Genomic DNA, 17541 nt, shown 5'->3' on the forward strand with positions numbered 1-17541 from the left:
GACGTTTTATACAAGTTCCCAGGGTACAACACATCTAAGAAGCACTGGTCTGGGAGTGACATTGTTCTACTAAAAGAATAAATATCTCAGTCCAAATCATATTTCCTTTACCACCTTCCCAGACTTGCACAAGAAGAAAATCCATCTGAGCTTTCCTTTTACACTTCTGGTGCTCTCTAACCGACCAAAATCCCAGCATTTTATAAAACTGTTATATAAATTAGAAGTACTGCAGTTTATGATTTACCCTTTGGTTAACATGGCTTGTAGCACCAGTGAGATCATTTGCCAGCTAAAAGGAGGTCTGAAACTCTTTCAATGTTGACTTTACGCTGAACACAAATGTTGCGTGATCTGCCTGTACAGTGAGTCTTCAACCACAGAGATCTCCTCGCGCAGCAATGCTGCTTACAATGCTGCCACAGTGAGACAGGGTGTCAAGACAAACATCATTGTATTAATTGCATCTGTTGATTAACCAGCCCAAGAACAGCCTTGTTTCAATCATAGGCTTTATAAGAGAGTACTGAAATGTTACTGTAAGTGTTGAGATGGATGAGTCAACAGACAAAATACAAAAGTGTTTGTAAGGAGACTCTTCACTGGAGTAACTTGATAAGCTGCACAGCTACACAAAATGATGGTCTTCAGTGACACAGCTTGCTCACGTAGTCTGTAACTTGGTTTTATGTTGCAGTCTTGTTTTTTGCAAGCTTTCCGGTCAATGCTGGGCAAACACACATGCCCTGTTACCTTTGCAAAGGTGAAAGACGGGTAAAGACGTGTAATCAATCTGAAAATAGTTTAAAAAGTTGTATTAGATACTAACCCTTCTCATTTGGGGAGTTTACAATGACTCTCCTCTGTATTTCGGAAGCTTTCCTTGACCTTACGGAGCAAAAGACCTTTCAAATCTCCAGGTAAATATAACACTGGGGGCTCGGGGGTCAGACAGACACAGAGCACTGGCTGCACATCACCAGCAAGCCTCTCCTTCCATTCTTACTCGCCTGAAATGATGTCTGCGATGCCACGTATGGTCAGTAGTTTCAGGTTACTGAAAGAATGACATTTTAAACCTGGTATCTCTCTCATCCAAAACCATCTGCAATTTATCTTTTAAGGCTGAGATTATTAATTCTAGGGGAATTATCCACTAACCAGTTTTTATCTCCAGTCTAGGTCTTCACGCTTGCAGCTAGTCAAGAGCTCAGTCTGCCAAAGGTTTTGGTTCCCTCCACTCTCACCAGAGGCCATGGTAACAGAAGTCTCCCACAGGACAGGCTTTAAAATACATTTGATGGCAACTCCATGACAAAAGGCAGGTCTGCGCTAAGGAAACTGGCAACAATTTACCAGCCGACACTTCACGTAGCCAAGGTACATAGGCACAACACAAGGCTTCAAGTTATGAATCACCTTTATGGGGCTGTGCCTTCGTTCTTTACGTCTTCTTGCACAGGGAACTGCTGCGTGTGGTTTTGCCCCACGATGATTTTCTGAAGTAGGATAAAAACGAAGCAAAACCAGAATGCACAACAGAAAAAGGGCTTCAGTATTGCCCCCAAAATACAGACAAGCAGAAAGTGGTCAGCACTGACTTTTGGCTCTTCAGCACACTTGCTCACTAGCCTGGCTGCTCCTCTGTTCAACACGTGCCACAGTCAAGTGCGAAACTCCAGAGAAGCATGAGTCAATACCCTACATTCTGCAAGTCCTTCTCCCTTACTTATTACAGCTCATCCTTTTGCTATAGCCCTGCCTCTTCCAGCAAAGCATTTCCTATCGACTGTTCATTTGCCACAAAAGTGGTTTGCTCCATTCACTCGCCCATGCTATGTACCAGCATGAAATTAATTTATAACTCCGTCTCCCAAAGCAGACATCCCTGTTCTGCAGGGGCTTCAAAATAAGATATGCCCTTCATTTGCAATTATCCTGCAAAAAAACCCCAAATCCAAGCAGATAAGTTGCCTCCTGCATTTCACCCAGAAGCCAAGGCAATTACTGCAAAACTTGCAGTTTGCACCAGTAAACACAGCAATGTAATAATTTTGGTTTAGCTAATTTTCAATTTTGAGGACGGTGTAAAACCAAAACCAAAACCAAACAAAACTCAACTGGATTTCTCCTGACAAGCAAATTGTTGAACTGGCCAAAAATCATATTTTAGCCACAGCAAAAGAGAAATTCTGGAGATTCTTCAGCTGATTTGGTTCCGGATAAAGGGCATTTACAGCTGTACAAGTGAGAATATTTTGGGAAGAGAGAGATGTTTTTAATTCCCTCTAGTTCATTTAATAAAATCTAAATACCATAGCTTAAAATAACCCTCATAGAAAAGCAGGCCAGACCTTCGTACCCAATACAGGATAACCATGTACTGCCCTCAAAACTCCTCTACACCCTCTCCTTGGGTAAAGTAGCAGGGATGGAGAAAAAGAAACCATTTACAGAGAAGAGCAGAAACCTCTCTACCCAGACCCATTTGTTTTACTCTGCAAGTATTGACAGATGAGTAATGAAAACTCTGCTGCAGACACAGGCTCTTCTTCAAGGCAGCATCAGTTAATAAACCACAACCACAGCTGCAAAAATATTAAGGAATTTAACTAAATGACTCTGTCAAGGGCACAGGATTGCAGGAGGAGCCGGTTTTTGTGCTTCGTTATCATCCCAAAGGTCAAGTTCATAGTGTGCAGCATCAACACAAACCACTGTTACTTTTCTGGATATAACAGCTTTGAATAACAATCTCATTAAATGTATACTACTGAGTACTAATACTTCTAGCATGATTTTTTTCTCCATTATGATAATACTTGAAACTTAGTATACTATGCAGCCAAAGCTTTTAGATATGAAGTACCTCATCTAAGAAGTATTAAATGATAAAAACAAACGAAAATAATAGTAACAATAAACCCTTGTTAGCCTGTTAGCTCTCCCCATAGAACAAGCCACAGCACTGGTAACGTTGCCGAGAATGGCGTTTTGCATGAGGTACCAACTTTGGATGTCTGACTCTGATCAGGACCTGAACCAACAGCCATGGGAACAGCACATGCACACTGGGAATGATTTCAGAACCAATTATGCTTTCACTTGATGGGGAATTTTTTTTAATATTGCCAGTGGAGCTCCAACAGACTGGAGGACCAATGGCTGTAACCTCAGATGCTATTATTTTTACCAGCCCTAAGTACTTACAGAAGTTGAGAAGTATCAAAACAATGACATAAGCGATCAACAACATTCCGACATCATTTCTGTTGTCACACTCTTACAGACCTTGTTGCTACAGTCTTTCAGGACCAATAGAAAAACTCACCTGTTCAGCTGCCAGAAATAATCCCTCAGGCGTTTCCTTAGTTTTTCTTTCTCTATCACGTCAACTCCAGCCAGAACAAAAAGCGTAAAATACACACTCGGGTGGTAGCCCTGAACACAGATAATTGTGGTCAACTGCCAAGTGAGCATTTTTTCCTTACGCACATAGTAAAAAGCCGCAACAGTTCCAACAACCCCAGGCAACGACGCGGGTTACACTGATGTCTGGTCCGAACGATGGTTTTGATCCCTTGGACCCTGGCGCTCCCCAGGCTGCCAGCCAAATGGAAGCTCAGAGTTCTCCAGTGGATCGCTTGCGGTATACCTGATGTCTCCAGGGAGCCCTAGAAGTATTACAGTGAAATGTACACCTCAGATTTGAGGTCTAATGAACAAGGCTGTAATTCAGGATAAAACCTAAGAGTAAGAGCTGCCAATGCATATTTAAAGAATTTATACAAGTGCTTTCACCCGAGACAGACAGGAGCAAAACCATCTTTGTTTAAAGACTACCTGGAAATATACATAGACAGTAACGAGAACCAAATTCGCTCTTTGCATGGTTTTTAGGGGTTCATTTGCCCTGCCATTTTTACCAGGATACTTAGGCTTTTAACAGCAACCCACCCATTTACTGCTCTCGATTGACTCCTCTGAGCTGTCCCCAGAAGACACACATATTTGCTTTTTTCCAAAGGATCTTGCTTTTCCTTGGCATTCTGTGTTCCAGACCAACCAGTTCACAATTCAAGTAGTCTTTGTTCTAGCAGCAAAGGAAAAAAAAAAAAAAATTATCAGTGTTTTTAACTTTCAGCCTGATGCCAAACCATCAGCTGATGGAACACGATACCTCGCATCTCCCCGGGCTGAGGAGCACAAGGGAAAGCAAAGAAATTCACCTTTAAAAGGTCTAGTGTCTGTTTCATCTTTGGGAACTAACAGCAAATCAGATTAAAATGCTGCCAGCTCACAGCCCCGCCACCAGCAGCTGGGTTAATGTTAAGTGAGCTCTTGCAGGCATCCCCTCTGTGGTACATAAGGGTCTTCAGTTAGTTCTCTCAGCAGTGACTTGTATGTGAGATGGGATTTTTAAGAGGCAACGGGTCTTTCTCCTGATCCTGCTTTCCTCCCTGGAGGGTCAGGCAGTCTGAGGGGTGAACACTGTGGCCAAAAGCATGCTTGCTTTAGTGCTGCAAGAAACAGGCATGCTAAAGCAAGGGTGGCGGTGAAGATAACTATAGTATCAAGCAATATCTAAAATATCTTTGAACAGCTTCCCAACAGGACAGAAATCTGCCCAGGGCTGGGATTCATCTCCCCCAAACTTAGCTGGGTAAATGCTAGGCGTTAGGGTCTACGCCAGTCATGGTCACCACAGGCTTTTCCTACAGTCTCTGCTGAAAGATGGGCATTTCCAAACCAATATAACCAGTATTAAATCCTTTTGACAACTGCTCGAATCCTTGAGGGAATAGAAATTTTTAGAACAAAAATTATATATAAATAAAAAAAATTTAGATTTTGTTTACACAAAATTTTAGGTATTTCAGTATAGGTGCAATTTTGAGCCAGCTTCACAAAACTGACTAATTCTGAGCAACGATATTCTCAAATCACCATAAATTCCTTTTATGAATTTATCTTACCTTCATAAATTTAGAGCTTAAATGATATAATCATTTTTTTTTTTACTAATACAAGTGTGCTGGTGCAAGGAGTTTAGTGGAGAAATGAAGACAAGTTTCTAGGCAATAAAGAATTTATCTGTTCATTCTTAGACCTTGCCTATACATGAAGTTTGCATCAATTAATCCAGCTGAGCTTGAACTAGAGTAGCTCCCTGAACAATTTTCTCATATTTTTTCAAAATACAGTCAGATTTATCTCATGCTGCGAATTTTACCGTGCGAGATAAACTGAGACAAGTTTAGACTGACAAAATGCCTATGCAACTTAATAAGCATAAGATCACAACCTTAGTTAAATTATCAAATAGCAAACTACATCATCCAAGTCCTTTTTTTTTTAAAAAAAAGTATTTTTCTATGAGAAGCAAAACTAGTGAAACTCTGTCTATTCTTCCAACACATGAAACCAGCTTCCTCGCATCTCCCTTGGCACCCCTCTGAACAAGAAGCACCACGTGTGTTAGTGGTTTTGAAATGACATGTGTACCAGTTGGCACCGGATGGCCGAACAGAGCATGAGACAGCTACATCTTCCCTTTTGCCATAATGAAGGCACTATTTGTGGTCTCTTTGTTCTGGTCAGTCTTCTTCAGCAAATGTGGAAAAAATTAAATAAATTTCTAATATTGATTCCTCTGCAAAGGTTGGCCAATAGGTCCAAGAGTTCTACCAGAAGGTGGATGAATCATCACTATTTCCTTAGGAAAAGATGCTACAGATTAAGAGAGGCACAGACATAAGAAGTGAGCTTACCTCTGAGCAGATGCACCAAATTATGCGTCAAGACTCAATGCTTCTTCTTTAAAGTGATACTGTACACCTGAATGTCGCAAAATTGGCCATATTTGAGAGAGCCAGCTCATTGTAAACAATGTACTTTAAATACCATTTCTTATACTCATTAGAACATTTTAAGGGGGTGGTTCCACAACTTTCCGAAGTGTCTCTCCTGTAAACTACGACGACCAGATTGACAGAGCAGGAGACAGAAGTGCCACTGTTTCCAGTGACAAAGAGCAAACAGCTATTCACAGAGCAAACAGAAAAACTAACCTGAAAACAGAGAAACTCCCCACCTTAGTTTGTCTGTTATGTTCTCCTAGGTTGCTCATAAAGATACAAGACTTTTAAAAAAAAAAAAAAAAGTCATGTGACTTTCAGATGTCTTTTTGGGTACAGTAAACTTCTCCCATATAGTAGCCCTAGAGAAGCAATTCCAAGCAATAAAAGAGTAAACTCAATCCCTGCACCACTCCTACCATGCTCCATCAAAAACCTGGCACCAGACTTAATATATGATTTCATGTGACCTTTGCAAGGATATTTATACAGACAAACCACCTCCTGCACAAACCAGTGCTCTACATTTTCTCTAAGTCCCTGTAAATTCATAGATGAGCTCTAACTAAACCTGTTGCAGACCACCCTAGTTACTTCAACTTATTATTTGTGTATATAATTCAGTTTAAAGCTTCTTCTAATTAGAAAAGAATCAAATATACACTTTAAAAAAATAAGATGGAAAAAAAAACAGGGATATTTAATTTCTTCGTATATGAACGTCGCAGCACACATCACTCCCAATAATGAAATGCAACGTTGCATTGTTAAGCAAAAAGTGGATGGGAACCATCCGCACTTTATCTCCCCATACTCAAACTGACAAACTGAAGTTATATAGTTAGAGCACAAAATGAAAGGATACTATATCACCCAAGGAAAACTGTGTTTTAAACAGTATTGTGCTGCTAAGTGAAACCCACCATCGGATGGATTCACAGGGCACTGCTATCTACAACTGGTGGAATGTACTATACCACCAGAACTAAAATATTGATTTCCTTGGGTGCCCTTTATTACATGACATTTGGTTCGTAAAGGAAACTTTCCAAATATGGAATTAATTCCTGAGGCTATTTTACCACCTCTTGGGCAGTACGAACAGGACAGATTGGTAGACTGAGAAGCACAATAAAACTATCAAAAGGTAGGGGATAAAACAACCATGCTGTACATTGTGAACACACTCCTTCACTCCTTTTGCTCCCATTTTAATTATTAAAGGCTACCTATAAACTATGGTTTAACAGATACAGAACCACATATTCAGTCCCTTGAGTAAAATTCTATCAAGGTTTAAACAACCAACGAAGTTGCAGCACCTGCTTACTCCAACTTTGCCAGCTATGGGTAACTATTCTTTGATTTTAACTTCTACTATTTTTTTCCTTTCTTTCCAGAAGCCTAAAAAGAAAATTCTTATCTATTTTCTTTCAAAACCCAAGGTTTTTGTACATGTGAGGGATGAAATTAAAGACCTTGTTTAGAATATAAATGGGACTGGTTCAGTGAATATGTTAACTACTCAACAAAGGGCATCCCCACATGAAGCCTTCAGAGAGAAAGAATGAGAGCACAAGAGTGCAAGCAAGCTTTAACCTTTCTCGCTCAGCAGAATAATTAATTGGTATTTCCATAGAGGCACTGATGGTCACACCAAGATGTTAACTTGAATCACAAATGCACAGTATTTTCATGACACCAGAAAAGCTCTACACAAAGCAGCAGAGAGCATCACCCAGGTAAAGTAAGATAATGCAAATCATGCATTTGCTTAATTCAAAGAGCCTCAACCCCATAATTAAGAAATCTCTTCTTCGGGCACCACCCATGGTCAATCGACCCTCTCAGTGGTATGAAAGGGTAAGAAAAAAAAAAATAATATAGAAATGTGAAACCAACATGCTAGCCAAGCCTTAGAATCTCCACACAGCTCTTGCAAATTCTCAAATCTTTTTGATTACTTTCCTAACTATAATAAAATAGAAAAAAAATGGAGAACCGAGTCTCCCAAACACCCTCGATACTGTATCTCCCACAACACTAAGTGAACACACTGATACAGACCATCTTTTTCTTGTACTTGTTTCTATTCACTTCTTCCTTGCTCCCAACATGAAAACATCTTACAATCTCCAGAGAAGGTGAGCTATGGTAGCAACTAAAACAGCAAACAGATTTAACATCAAGAGGCTGTTTCAAAGCCAAAGAGCTTTAACTGAAGTATGTAATGCAAATAAAAGTAGACAATAATCTGATCCATCAACTTTCTCAGGTTGCTTCACATAGTATGTAGGGACATCGTTTCTCTCTCGCATAGATGAAATTGTTTCCTCTATCAGCATCAATGTCACACACCATAAGAAGAGATCGGAAATGTATTTTTAAGAGTGGATGCTACGGGTCAGGTAATGTAGCTGTAAATTTGTCAGGCTGCAGTAACGTGAATAGCAAAATGGCAGAACATTCCTTTGGCAGCACGTCCAAACCTGCAGGATTCCTGCAGCTTTTCCGGATTGCTGAAATTCATCTTCTGTCTCTTTGCCTTGAAACAGAATCCTGTGAAAGCTGCCGGGAGCCTCCTCCTTGCCTGCTTTCCCTTTTTGTCATCCGTCTGTCTTTTCCTATCGGCTCTACTTGCACGCAACTTAGCCCACCATTTCCTTCTCCTCTAACATCCAGGGCTTGAGCATCCTCCCGCTCGTTTTCTGGTCTTTCCAACCATTCCACCAACATCTCCACTTGTGATGTCTTTTTCCTTCTCTGGCCACCTTTTTATATACCTTGGAGTTCTGTGGCTGCACATTCAAACTTGCAATGGTGTGAATAAATCTAGTTTTTCTCCAAATCTCTCCCTCTTCCTCTAATCTCTACTAAAGCACTGAGAACGACACACTGTTCTCTATTACCATCCCCTCATCCCATTATGTTCTACAGTATTTCTTCACTGTAAATCATGAAAGCCAAGCTTTGGTTATTTAGACGAAACCGACAAATAACAAAGCTAATATTCTTGCAATAGCTACGTGATTTTAATGCTCCTTCCATACTACTTCCATGACAATGGCCGAAACTGATAGTTTGTTAACATTAATAAAGAAAAAGACAGGTGTAATGCCAAAGCAGAATTTCTCAAATATTCAAGCACTTCCAGCACAATAGATTTTCAATTGTTTTCAGAGAGAAAAGCCTATTCCGTCACAAATTGAGAAGCTGAAGGATCCCTCTCCACACACAGGTTTTTCTCCAGATAATGCAAAATCTCCTCACAAACAATACAGACTGGAAGGATTCATTTCACTGCTAAGCAACAGTACACAGGTCAATAGCTTTGCAAACCAGCAGAACACCCCAAAGCTCCAGACCTCTAGTTTCAGCAGAAAAGTGTTGGGATGGTTTGCCTTGGAAAATGGAACAAGTTTTATCCTCTACATGTATCCAAACTATGCAAAATGATGGGTGTGGTGAGGAGCAGGGGAGAGGAAGGCAGCTATTAAATCACCTTACTTGTAGCTCTGACATGTAATTTGTTGTTTTTAATAAACTACATAGTTTTGGGAGTTTTATCTGGCACAAAGACAGGAGATGCTCTCTGTCATCTTACTGTTGCTGAGGTACTAGGATCTTCCAAATTTGATGCTATGGTAACAAACAATTCCAGCTGCCACCTCTCAGTAGCCCAACTGAGGACTATTTAGATGTAGTCCTATAAAACACATAATGATTGAGTGCTTGAATTAAATCTGATTAACCAGCAAATGCCTCTGCCAGGGAAAGGTGTAACATCTCCCTAGTTTTTTTTAAATAAAGTCTAGAAAGTTAACACTTCATGTTCCTCCACTTGCAGTTAGGATGCTGTAAGCTTCTGAACTGAAAACTTTCCTTTCCAAGGATTTGTAAGACAACAACAAAGCTCATTTTTCCAATTCTACCCACAGGCTTTCAACTTCCAAATAAATAAGGCATTAACGTATATATTTTTAGAAAGACCCACACCTTTGCATCAGAGCCTATCTGCACTCACAGAGTTATCAGACTATCAGCTGAGGTATCAACCGCAATTCAAAATTTCCAGAAAGATGAACAAAACCCCAAGGAAATCTGAAAAAGCAGTCACAGATTGACTCCCTTCCCTAGAAACAAATACCCAGGCTTCTTCCACTCATGCAATACATCATTGCAACAAGTAAAACTACGCTGACGGCCTACAGGTCCCTTACAAATAGGAAACGTTCTCTGCAAGCAAAGCAACAGAACTAGATGAGGGACATTTGTGTTATGAACTTGACTGACAGTGAACGTCCATTCATCTTTCTGCTTGCCAGGAGGTTAGCAAGAGCCAGTAAGAGTTACCACCACATAAAAATCACACCAATAGATATATTTAGTCATTGCGGTTCAAGGAAAACGATTGCTTGCACTGAAATTAAATTTAGCGATTGTTTCCAGTTTCTGCTTTTTCACTGACTAAGGCACAACCCAGCTGCTTCACATTCCAGTAGACTTCAGCTGTCTTTTTTTCTCCACTCCTTGTCCACTTCCTTCTTACAACTGCTGTGACCATCTCAATCTTGCAGCAGTTATCCCGCAGGCTACATTTCTGAACACTCCAGTCTTGAAGCTATGCATCAGAACACCTGTCAAGCCTATGCTGACTTATAAAAAATGCAAAATTCTGCTCTTTGTGCCATTTTGGAGGAAATACTAAATAGTCATCATCTTATACCTGTATTTTGCCTCTACACAAAACCAGACTGAATTGCTGATGCTTTTTAAGGAAGTTACAACAAAACACACATGCAATGTCACTATCTGAGCACATATAATAGGAAACACAGTAGGTGCTAAAAGCCCAAGTAAGGAAGAATTGGAGCTTTAGGGTTCTGGGTCTTTAGGGTTCTGAAGCGAGTCTTTAGAAGAGTTTAATTTTCAGATTCCAGGACAAGACATTTCACAGAAAATTTTTACTTCATTTGAAAACCACCAGTAGAGCTGCACTTACACAGGTCAACTTGAAAGCCCTCACTTACACTGAAGAACATGGTGCAGCGGAGAATGCACAGCTGAACTGAGAAGGAGTTCTGCCTAGGAACTCACCTAAGCACACCTTAGACAAAGAGGAACTGCAGAAAACTGTACAGGTGTAAAAAAGATGTGGGATAATTGCCATAGAATGAACCAAGAGATGATGACAGTTCAAAATATACCCTCCCAAAAATAAGACCCCTGGGAAGCTTCACGTTATTACAAAAACATTCACAGATGCACAATTCAAAATCGTGTAAATCGGCATGGAAGACTGAACAAACACCAAGTTCCTATAAAGATGGGAATAATCTGGCCTCCTGAATTGTTTTTCCTATTTTACTATTTTCCTTAAGAACAGAGTTCTCCTGAGATTACCCCTAGATGTTTATACCATCAATACTAAAGGATGAGACTTCAGAGATTAATTTGCTATCAGGCAAACGCTTATGAGTAAAAGGTGAAGACAACAGCATTTTCATTCTGTTGGGAATAAATACATCCAGTTGAGTCCTGGGCAGAACAGAGATAACTGCCTGCACTCCAGGTAGCTAACGCTTGAAACGGTTATCTCAAACAACCTTTAGCAGACAGCTATTGAAAAAGCAAGCTTACAAGGGATAAGAAAACCCTGCCAAGAAATTACAAGATTAAGATTGAAAACATCAAGTAGAATAAACCTTCAAAGTATGGCACCCATATGTTCTTTGGTTTTAATAAAAGACATTCTTGAATGGACCTCCTTCATGGAAGAGCTTTTGTTTTAGACCTGATGGTGTCTGACTGCTCCCTTATTCTCCCTGAATGATGCAGAATAGTTCAACTCCCTGGAGCACATAATCCATCAGGTAAATAAATACAGGAATTCATGTATTGCCATGGTAACAGGAAACCCAAGCAGAATCTGCGACCTTCTCCGCTCTTTCTTGGCATCCCTGTTTTGGATTTCAGATCAAAACTATACAACTAACTAGGGTGAAAGCAAATATTTTCTGAAAGTGAAGTCACAGTTCTAGAGTAAAGAAAAACCAGCATTTGATGCCATTGCTTCTCTTCAAGTCAATAAGGGTTCTGCTTTGAAAAAGTAATTTGGAAGTCTCCTGGCTGGAGCCTCACAAAACAGGGAGTCTAATACTAGTGAAAACAAAATACACCGTCTTATTCTACATTACCAGATGGCTCCCCTTCACTCCAAAGCAGTGCTCTGATTTGCTCTACGGTGACCCTTCTGTTGATTAAACAGCAGTACTGAGAGGCTCCAGAGGGAGCCTTGTCCGCTCTTTTTGGTGGACAGGATGGTAGCTGTTATCTGTAATCATTTATTATTGTTTTTCATTTAAGTGCTGACAAGGTGTTTCATTTAAGGACCCAGGGAGCCGATGTACGTAAGATCTCTAGGGATCTAACCCTATAAGGTAGCACTTTTTTTTTCCCAGCAGCCTGACTAGACAGACATGAGAGTCAAACCAAAGCCCAAGCCAAATCCCAAGTTTGTCAAAATGGCTTGTTATCAGGCAACAGCCTATTTTATTTACAACATAATGGGTTTTGCATGTATTTCCGTTCCCATAAGAAATAAACAAATTCAAATGTACGCAAATACACAGACCTTAGACCTCATAGCATTTGTTTCGTGACTATCCTTTGTTCTGCTACTGTATACATTTTGACAAATATTATCCCAGAATTACTGTGGTATTACAGACAGTGTTTATTCGGTGACACTATTAACTGAACTGTTTGTGTCAATCAGAAGTTCAAACACTCAGAAACGGCGATCAAGACTGTACTGCACTGAAACAGCTGGCTTCCAGCCCTCCTTCCCTCCCCTTCCCCGTCTCTTCTCCTCCAGTTTATATTTGGACTGGATTTTTTTTTTTAAATACCGTTCTTAAAGAAATCAAAGTACAAGCAGTTGAAAGAGGACAGTTTCCCAGATTTACAGTTTCTCTTGTTCAGCAAATCATCACTACGATGCACACCCCGCTAGAAAGAATGCCTCCGCATCAAGGCTTCACCCATTGCATCTTCAAAACTGTACATTTACAGCACTGACCTGGGGATGGATCCTGCATGATGTCTTGAGTTCTTCAGTGGGAGTTCAGTATGTTGCAAGGTCGGGTCTCTAGGTTGCGCAGCGTATGACTTTTGTATGGTATTTTTGGCCTTTCTGTTCTATTGTTTATGGAACCGCACTGCGTTTGTGTGTGTCTACAGAGTCATCTTCCCGCGTTTGAACTCTTCACGCTGCTTCGCTGGTGTGGAGTTATATTTACTATTCTCACAGGGTTATTTACTGCACGCGAATAAACAAAACGTGATCACTTATTTATACATCTCTAATTACTGTCTACAGCACTATCAGCAGTTACTAAAATCCCAAGCCGAATTCACCTCTAGCATAAACAAGTGGCAATTATTTTAGAGCTGCCTCGGGGTCTATATACGCTGCTAACACCTTCCTTACTCAGTTGCCCGCTCCCCAGACAAACAGTTGCAGCGATGCACCAGTAAGCACTGAAAAGACATAGCCAGAATCCCAAAGCAAAGCGTTGTGTTGCGATTCTATGTAAGGGATCGTGCATCAGATTAACCTATGATATTTCGGGAATAACATTTGTCCCATGATGCGATGAACACTTGTTAGACGGTAACTTAGTGCTAAGAGCTGGAAACATGCCTACATACTGCACTTAAAAGCCGGCTGCCAGGCAGCCCGTCTGCTTATCCTTGGAGGCCACTCCAGAACCCCTACCACAGGAGAAAATATCCGTATACAGTGCAGTGCAGAAGCCAGAACAAACCAGGACCGAATGATCAAATCCAGAAAGCACTGCTACCAACTCTACTCCTTTGAAACGGGAATCTTTCCTAAATCGGTGGCTGCTGTCCTGGAAAGCCTGAACGCTGTACTTCGCACAACCTGGCTGAGACCGCTACCCTACGTTCCCCAGTAGGGAACTGCCTAGCTATTCCTTACAATAAAAAATACAAAACGGCATTGATTTTTCTCTGCTAATTAAATGCAACATAATTAAACTCAATAACTTCACTGCTTGATTTGCAAAACACTAATTGGATCCTTAAACATACTACTCCCGTTACACGGAAAAACAGGGGCATTCAGCCATCTAAAGTGACAACTGAGAACCAGACACGACTCCAGAAGCGCAGAGAGACAATATGATCCGTGCCTGAGCTGTTCCTCGTGAGAGCCGAAGGGATCTCGGCAGCTTCCCCCAGCTCTGGCTCTCGGCGAGCGCCCTGGGCAGCGGGGAGAGCTTTGCGAGAGAGAGGGGGGAAAAAATGAGCAAGCTCCCTCTGACATTTGCCCACGGACTCATCTTTTCTGATCTTGCACAAACACCAGAAGAGGAAAGTTGGACAAGTTGCAATCAATCATTGCGTGTAGGCCCCAAAGCGTTGCAGCGCCCCGGCTTTTGCTGATGCTTGGCTACATGGAAGGGACGGTAGGGGGGCGGGAAAATAAAACGTAATTTAAAAAACAGGGAAAAGGGGGGGGGGGGAAGGGAAAAGCGGAGGAGAAGACAAAAAGCCTGACCCGCAGGGCGCCGGGCAGCGCCGGGCCAGCCCCTGGCAGCGCGGTGGCGGCGCCGTGCAGAGCATCCCCCCGCCGCCCCGGGCCCGGCCCCGGCCCCGCTCCGCCTTGACAGGAGCCTCCCGCCGGCCCCGGGGCGCCCAAACCCGCCGGCGCGGGGGGCTCTGCCCGCCTCCCCCAGCCCCGCCGGGCCGCGCCAGGCCCGCGGCCGACAGCTCCGGTAGCTCCGGCGGGCCGCGGCGGCGGGGCGGCGCTGAGGGGAAGGCGGCGAACGCGGCCGCCCCGGCGGGTTCCCCCCTTTCCACACGCCCTCGCCCCGGCCCTCCCGTCTCTCTCACCTGCTTTCTCGATCTTGCCGGACATGTCGGAGCCGGGGCTCGGCGCTCAGGCCCGGCCGCGCAGGTAGCCGGTTGAGCGGCCGCGGCGCGGGGCTGCCAGCCGCCGCCGCCTCCCGCCTGCTGCCGGCCGGCCGGCGGCGATCCGGGAGTGGCGCTGCGGCGGCGGCGGCCTATGGAGCTCGGCGGTGGCGGTGGCGGTGGCGGCGGCGCAGGCAGCGCCCGCCCCCCGCCCCGCTCCGCTCCGCTCCGCTCCGCCGGGCCGCGAGGGGAAGAGGCGGCCCGGGGGCTCCCGCCGCACACGCACACGCGCCGCCCCGGGCCGCAGCGCCCCCTGCCGGCCGCGCCGGGCAACAGCCGCCACGGGCGGGGCGGGCGGGGCCGCGGGCGGGGCCTCCGCGGGGTCCTGTCAGGGACCGGCGGCCCTGAGGGGCGGTAGCGGTGGGGACGGGCGGTTCCGCCCCGGGGGCGCTGAGAGGGGGCGGGCAGCGTCCCCAGGGAAACCCGTGTCCCCGGCGTGGCGGGGCTCGGAAGGCCGTGGGCAGCGAGGCGGGGGATGCTCAGCGCCAGAGGGCCGCTGCGGGCCCAGCTCCTCTCCCCGGGCCTCCACCAAGGGGATGGGGGAAACCCGAGGGAAAGAGACGTCTCGGGGGGCAGCCCTGGGCCTCTTGGGGGGGGTTTCCCCCCAAAGTGGAATCCTCCGTGCGTGGGTTTGGGAAGAGCCAGGACCCACCGCCCTGCGCTGCCCGGGGCTCGTCCCACCGGCGCTCTCGGCCCTTCAGGAACTCCTCCGGCCTCGCAGCCATGCCGCGTTTTTCCAAATTTGCTCCTACGGCAGAATCTTACTCTTAGAGGAGCCAGCAGCAAAATTACAATTAACCAAAGGGGAACAAGGATGGGATTTGCACAAACCCCGATGTGTTTTCTAACTCCGGTGCTGCTGCCGCAGAGCACCCTCGCTCCCAGCATCGTGTGCGTACCCTGACTCCAGCACACAGGCCCCACTCGGCGAATGCGAGGCCGCGGTCACCCACCGCTGCTGCTGCTGCTGCTGCTGCAAGCCCGGCAGGAGCCGCAGTCAAGCGCCATGCCCCAGCTCCCGGCTGCCTCGCACCCACAGCTCGGCCTTTGCCGGCCTGACCTCCGCCTTTGCCAGCCTGACCGACGCACTTGGTTTTAATTTGAGCCCAGGAAGCGGTAGCAGCTCCCTGGGGAGAAGTGGGTTCCCTCTAGAGGGAAGTGACAGCGGAGCCAGTGGGGGTGGCCCTAAGCAACAATAAAAGGATTATGGTCCTATTTGAAAGTGAACTCATTTCTACGACTTAATTAGGGACAGACATCACCGCAGTACCTTGGCTTGCAGGTACTGCCCTGTGCTATGTGCCCGTAAATCTCTGAAGCCTGGTGAGCCTCCAGAGGCTGTTTACTTCCCCCTCTATCAAATAAATCATTCATGAGGCTGCTATTTCTGTAACACACAACTTTTAAAGTGACTTCATCAGCTTGTTTAAACATCTCACACACCTGGGGCTGGTCACAAGCTACAGGAGGAAATCTCTAAGAGGGAGAGAATGTATTTTTCAGTTGTTAATTTTTTTTTTTTTTTTTGAGAGGCTTGTGGAGAGTTCCTGAGTGCATTTACTTATAAATCTAAACAAGAAAGATTTGGGGACAGATCCTTCTCTCACTTGCAGAGGTGTAAAAGGTGGCTGTCTTGTAGCCACGCTGAGCTGACTCACTTGTATTAGTGAGCGATAGTAACGAGGAGCCGTGGCGGGTGATGCTAATGCCAGCAGACCCGACTGTGAGTACACACAGGAAGCAGACAGATGAAGTAAGAAGCTGCTATTCTTACACCCGCTGTTTTCAGACTTGGGCAAGGAAGAAGGAGCGTGTGTGCAATAATGTGCGATATGAACAGAACAGCTACTAAATTGGAAGGTCTTTTCATAGTCTCTGATATAAAAAGCCCTATTCTGCCCATGATGTATTGCCTTCGGGGGATGCTGGAATTTCTCTTGTGCTTTCTGCATTAAGATGTAACTCATAACGCTGGGAAAACCTGATGCTTCTAAATATCCCATTGAGCCAGCCAGGGAAAAAAACCACCCCAGAGCTGATTGCGTCAGTGTGAATGTGTTGTTATGGACAGAGCCGGGGCCAGGAGAGCTGGAGGAGAGCTGTGAAGAGAGACGTGACTTTTCATGCCGTTACAGAGCAGTGTGAGATCCTGTGGGGATGTTTCTTGCTGCAGGCTGGGGAGAAAGGAAAGGGGATAATGATGGTTCATTACCTTCAAGAGGGAGCAATTCTGAAGCATACTGCAAAGAGCCGATTTTTCAACTGCCCATGCTACATCAGGAAGGAGAGGAGAAGGATATGTGGAGTCCTGGTACCTATGTGGATGCCTGCTTTGCTGTCAGATGAGAGTGCAGTGCTAAAGTTCACCCTAGCCATGCGAAGGGGATGCGACAACTGGACCCTTCCCCAAATGTCTCTTTGTTGGGAGAAACTACCTGGCAGCAAACCTGCCAGCAACACCAGACAGGCAGTCGCTCTCTGCGTGCAAACCCCTCCGGATGAGCCTGCTCCAGCCTTGTCCACTTGTGCCAGCTGCGAGGGAAGGCCACCAGACATAAACTGCAGCCCCGCAGGGTCATTTCCTGCAATGAGTCACTGAACTTTACAACTGACCCACTGAACAGGGGAAATTGGGCAAGAAATGCCAACAGCACCAGCGAGACGTGCAATTAGAAAAGAGCTC

At 44.6% G+C, this 17541-nt stretch overlaps 1 protein-coding gene across 1 annotated transcript in view; it reads right to left on the reverse strand.

Moving 5' to 3' along the window:
• The window catches only part of RAPGEF1 (Rap guanine nucleotide exchange factor 1), an 89866-nt gene extending 76451 nt beyond the window's left edge, over nt 1-13415 (reverse strand). Inside the window, exon 1 of the mRNA XM_082492723.1 lies at nt 12940-13415. Coding sequence (XP_082348849.1) covers nt 12940-12958 — 19 coding nt within the window. The 5' untranslated portion in view covers nt 12959-13415. The remainder of the gene's footprint in view (nt 1-12939) is intronic.
• Between the last annotated feature and the right edge of the window lie 4126 nt (nt 13416-17541).

Source organism: Vanellus vanellus, assembly GCF_965231255.1.
Source record: "Vanellus vanellus genome assembly, chromosome: 18".
Taxonomy (NCBI): domain Eukaryota; kingdom Metazoa; phylum Chordata; class Aves; order Charadriiformes; family Charadriidae; genus Vanellus; species Vanellus vanellus.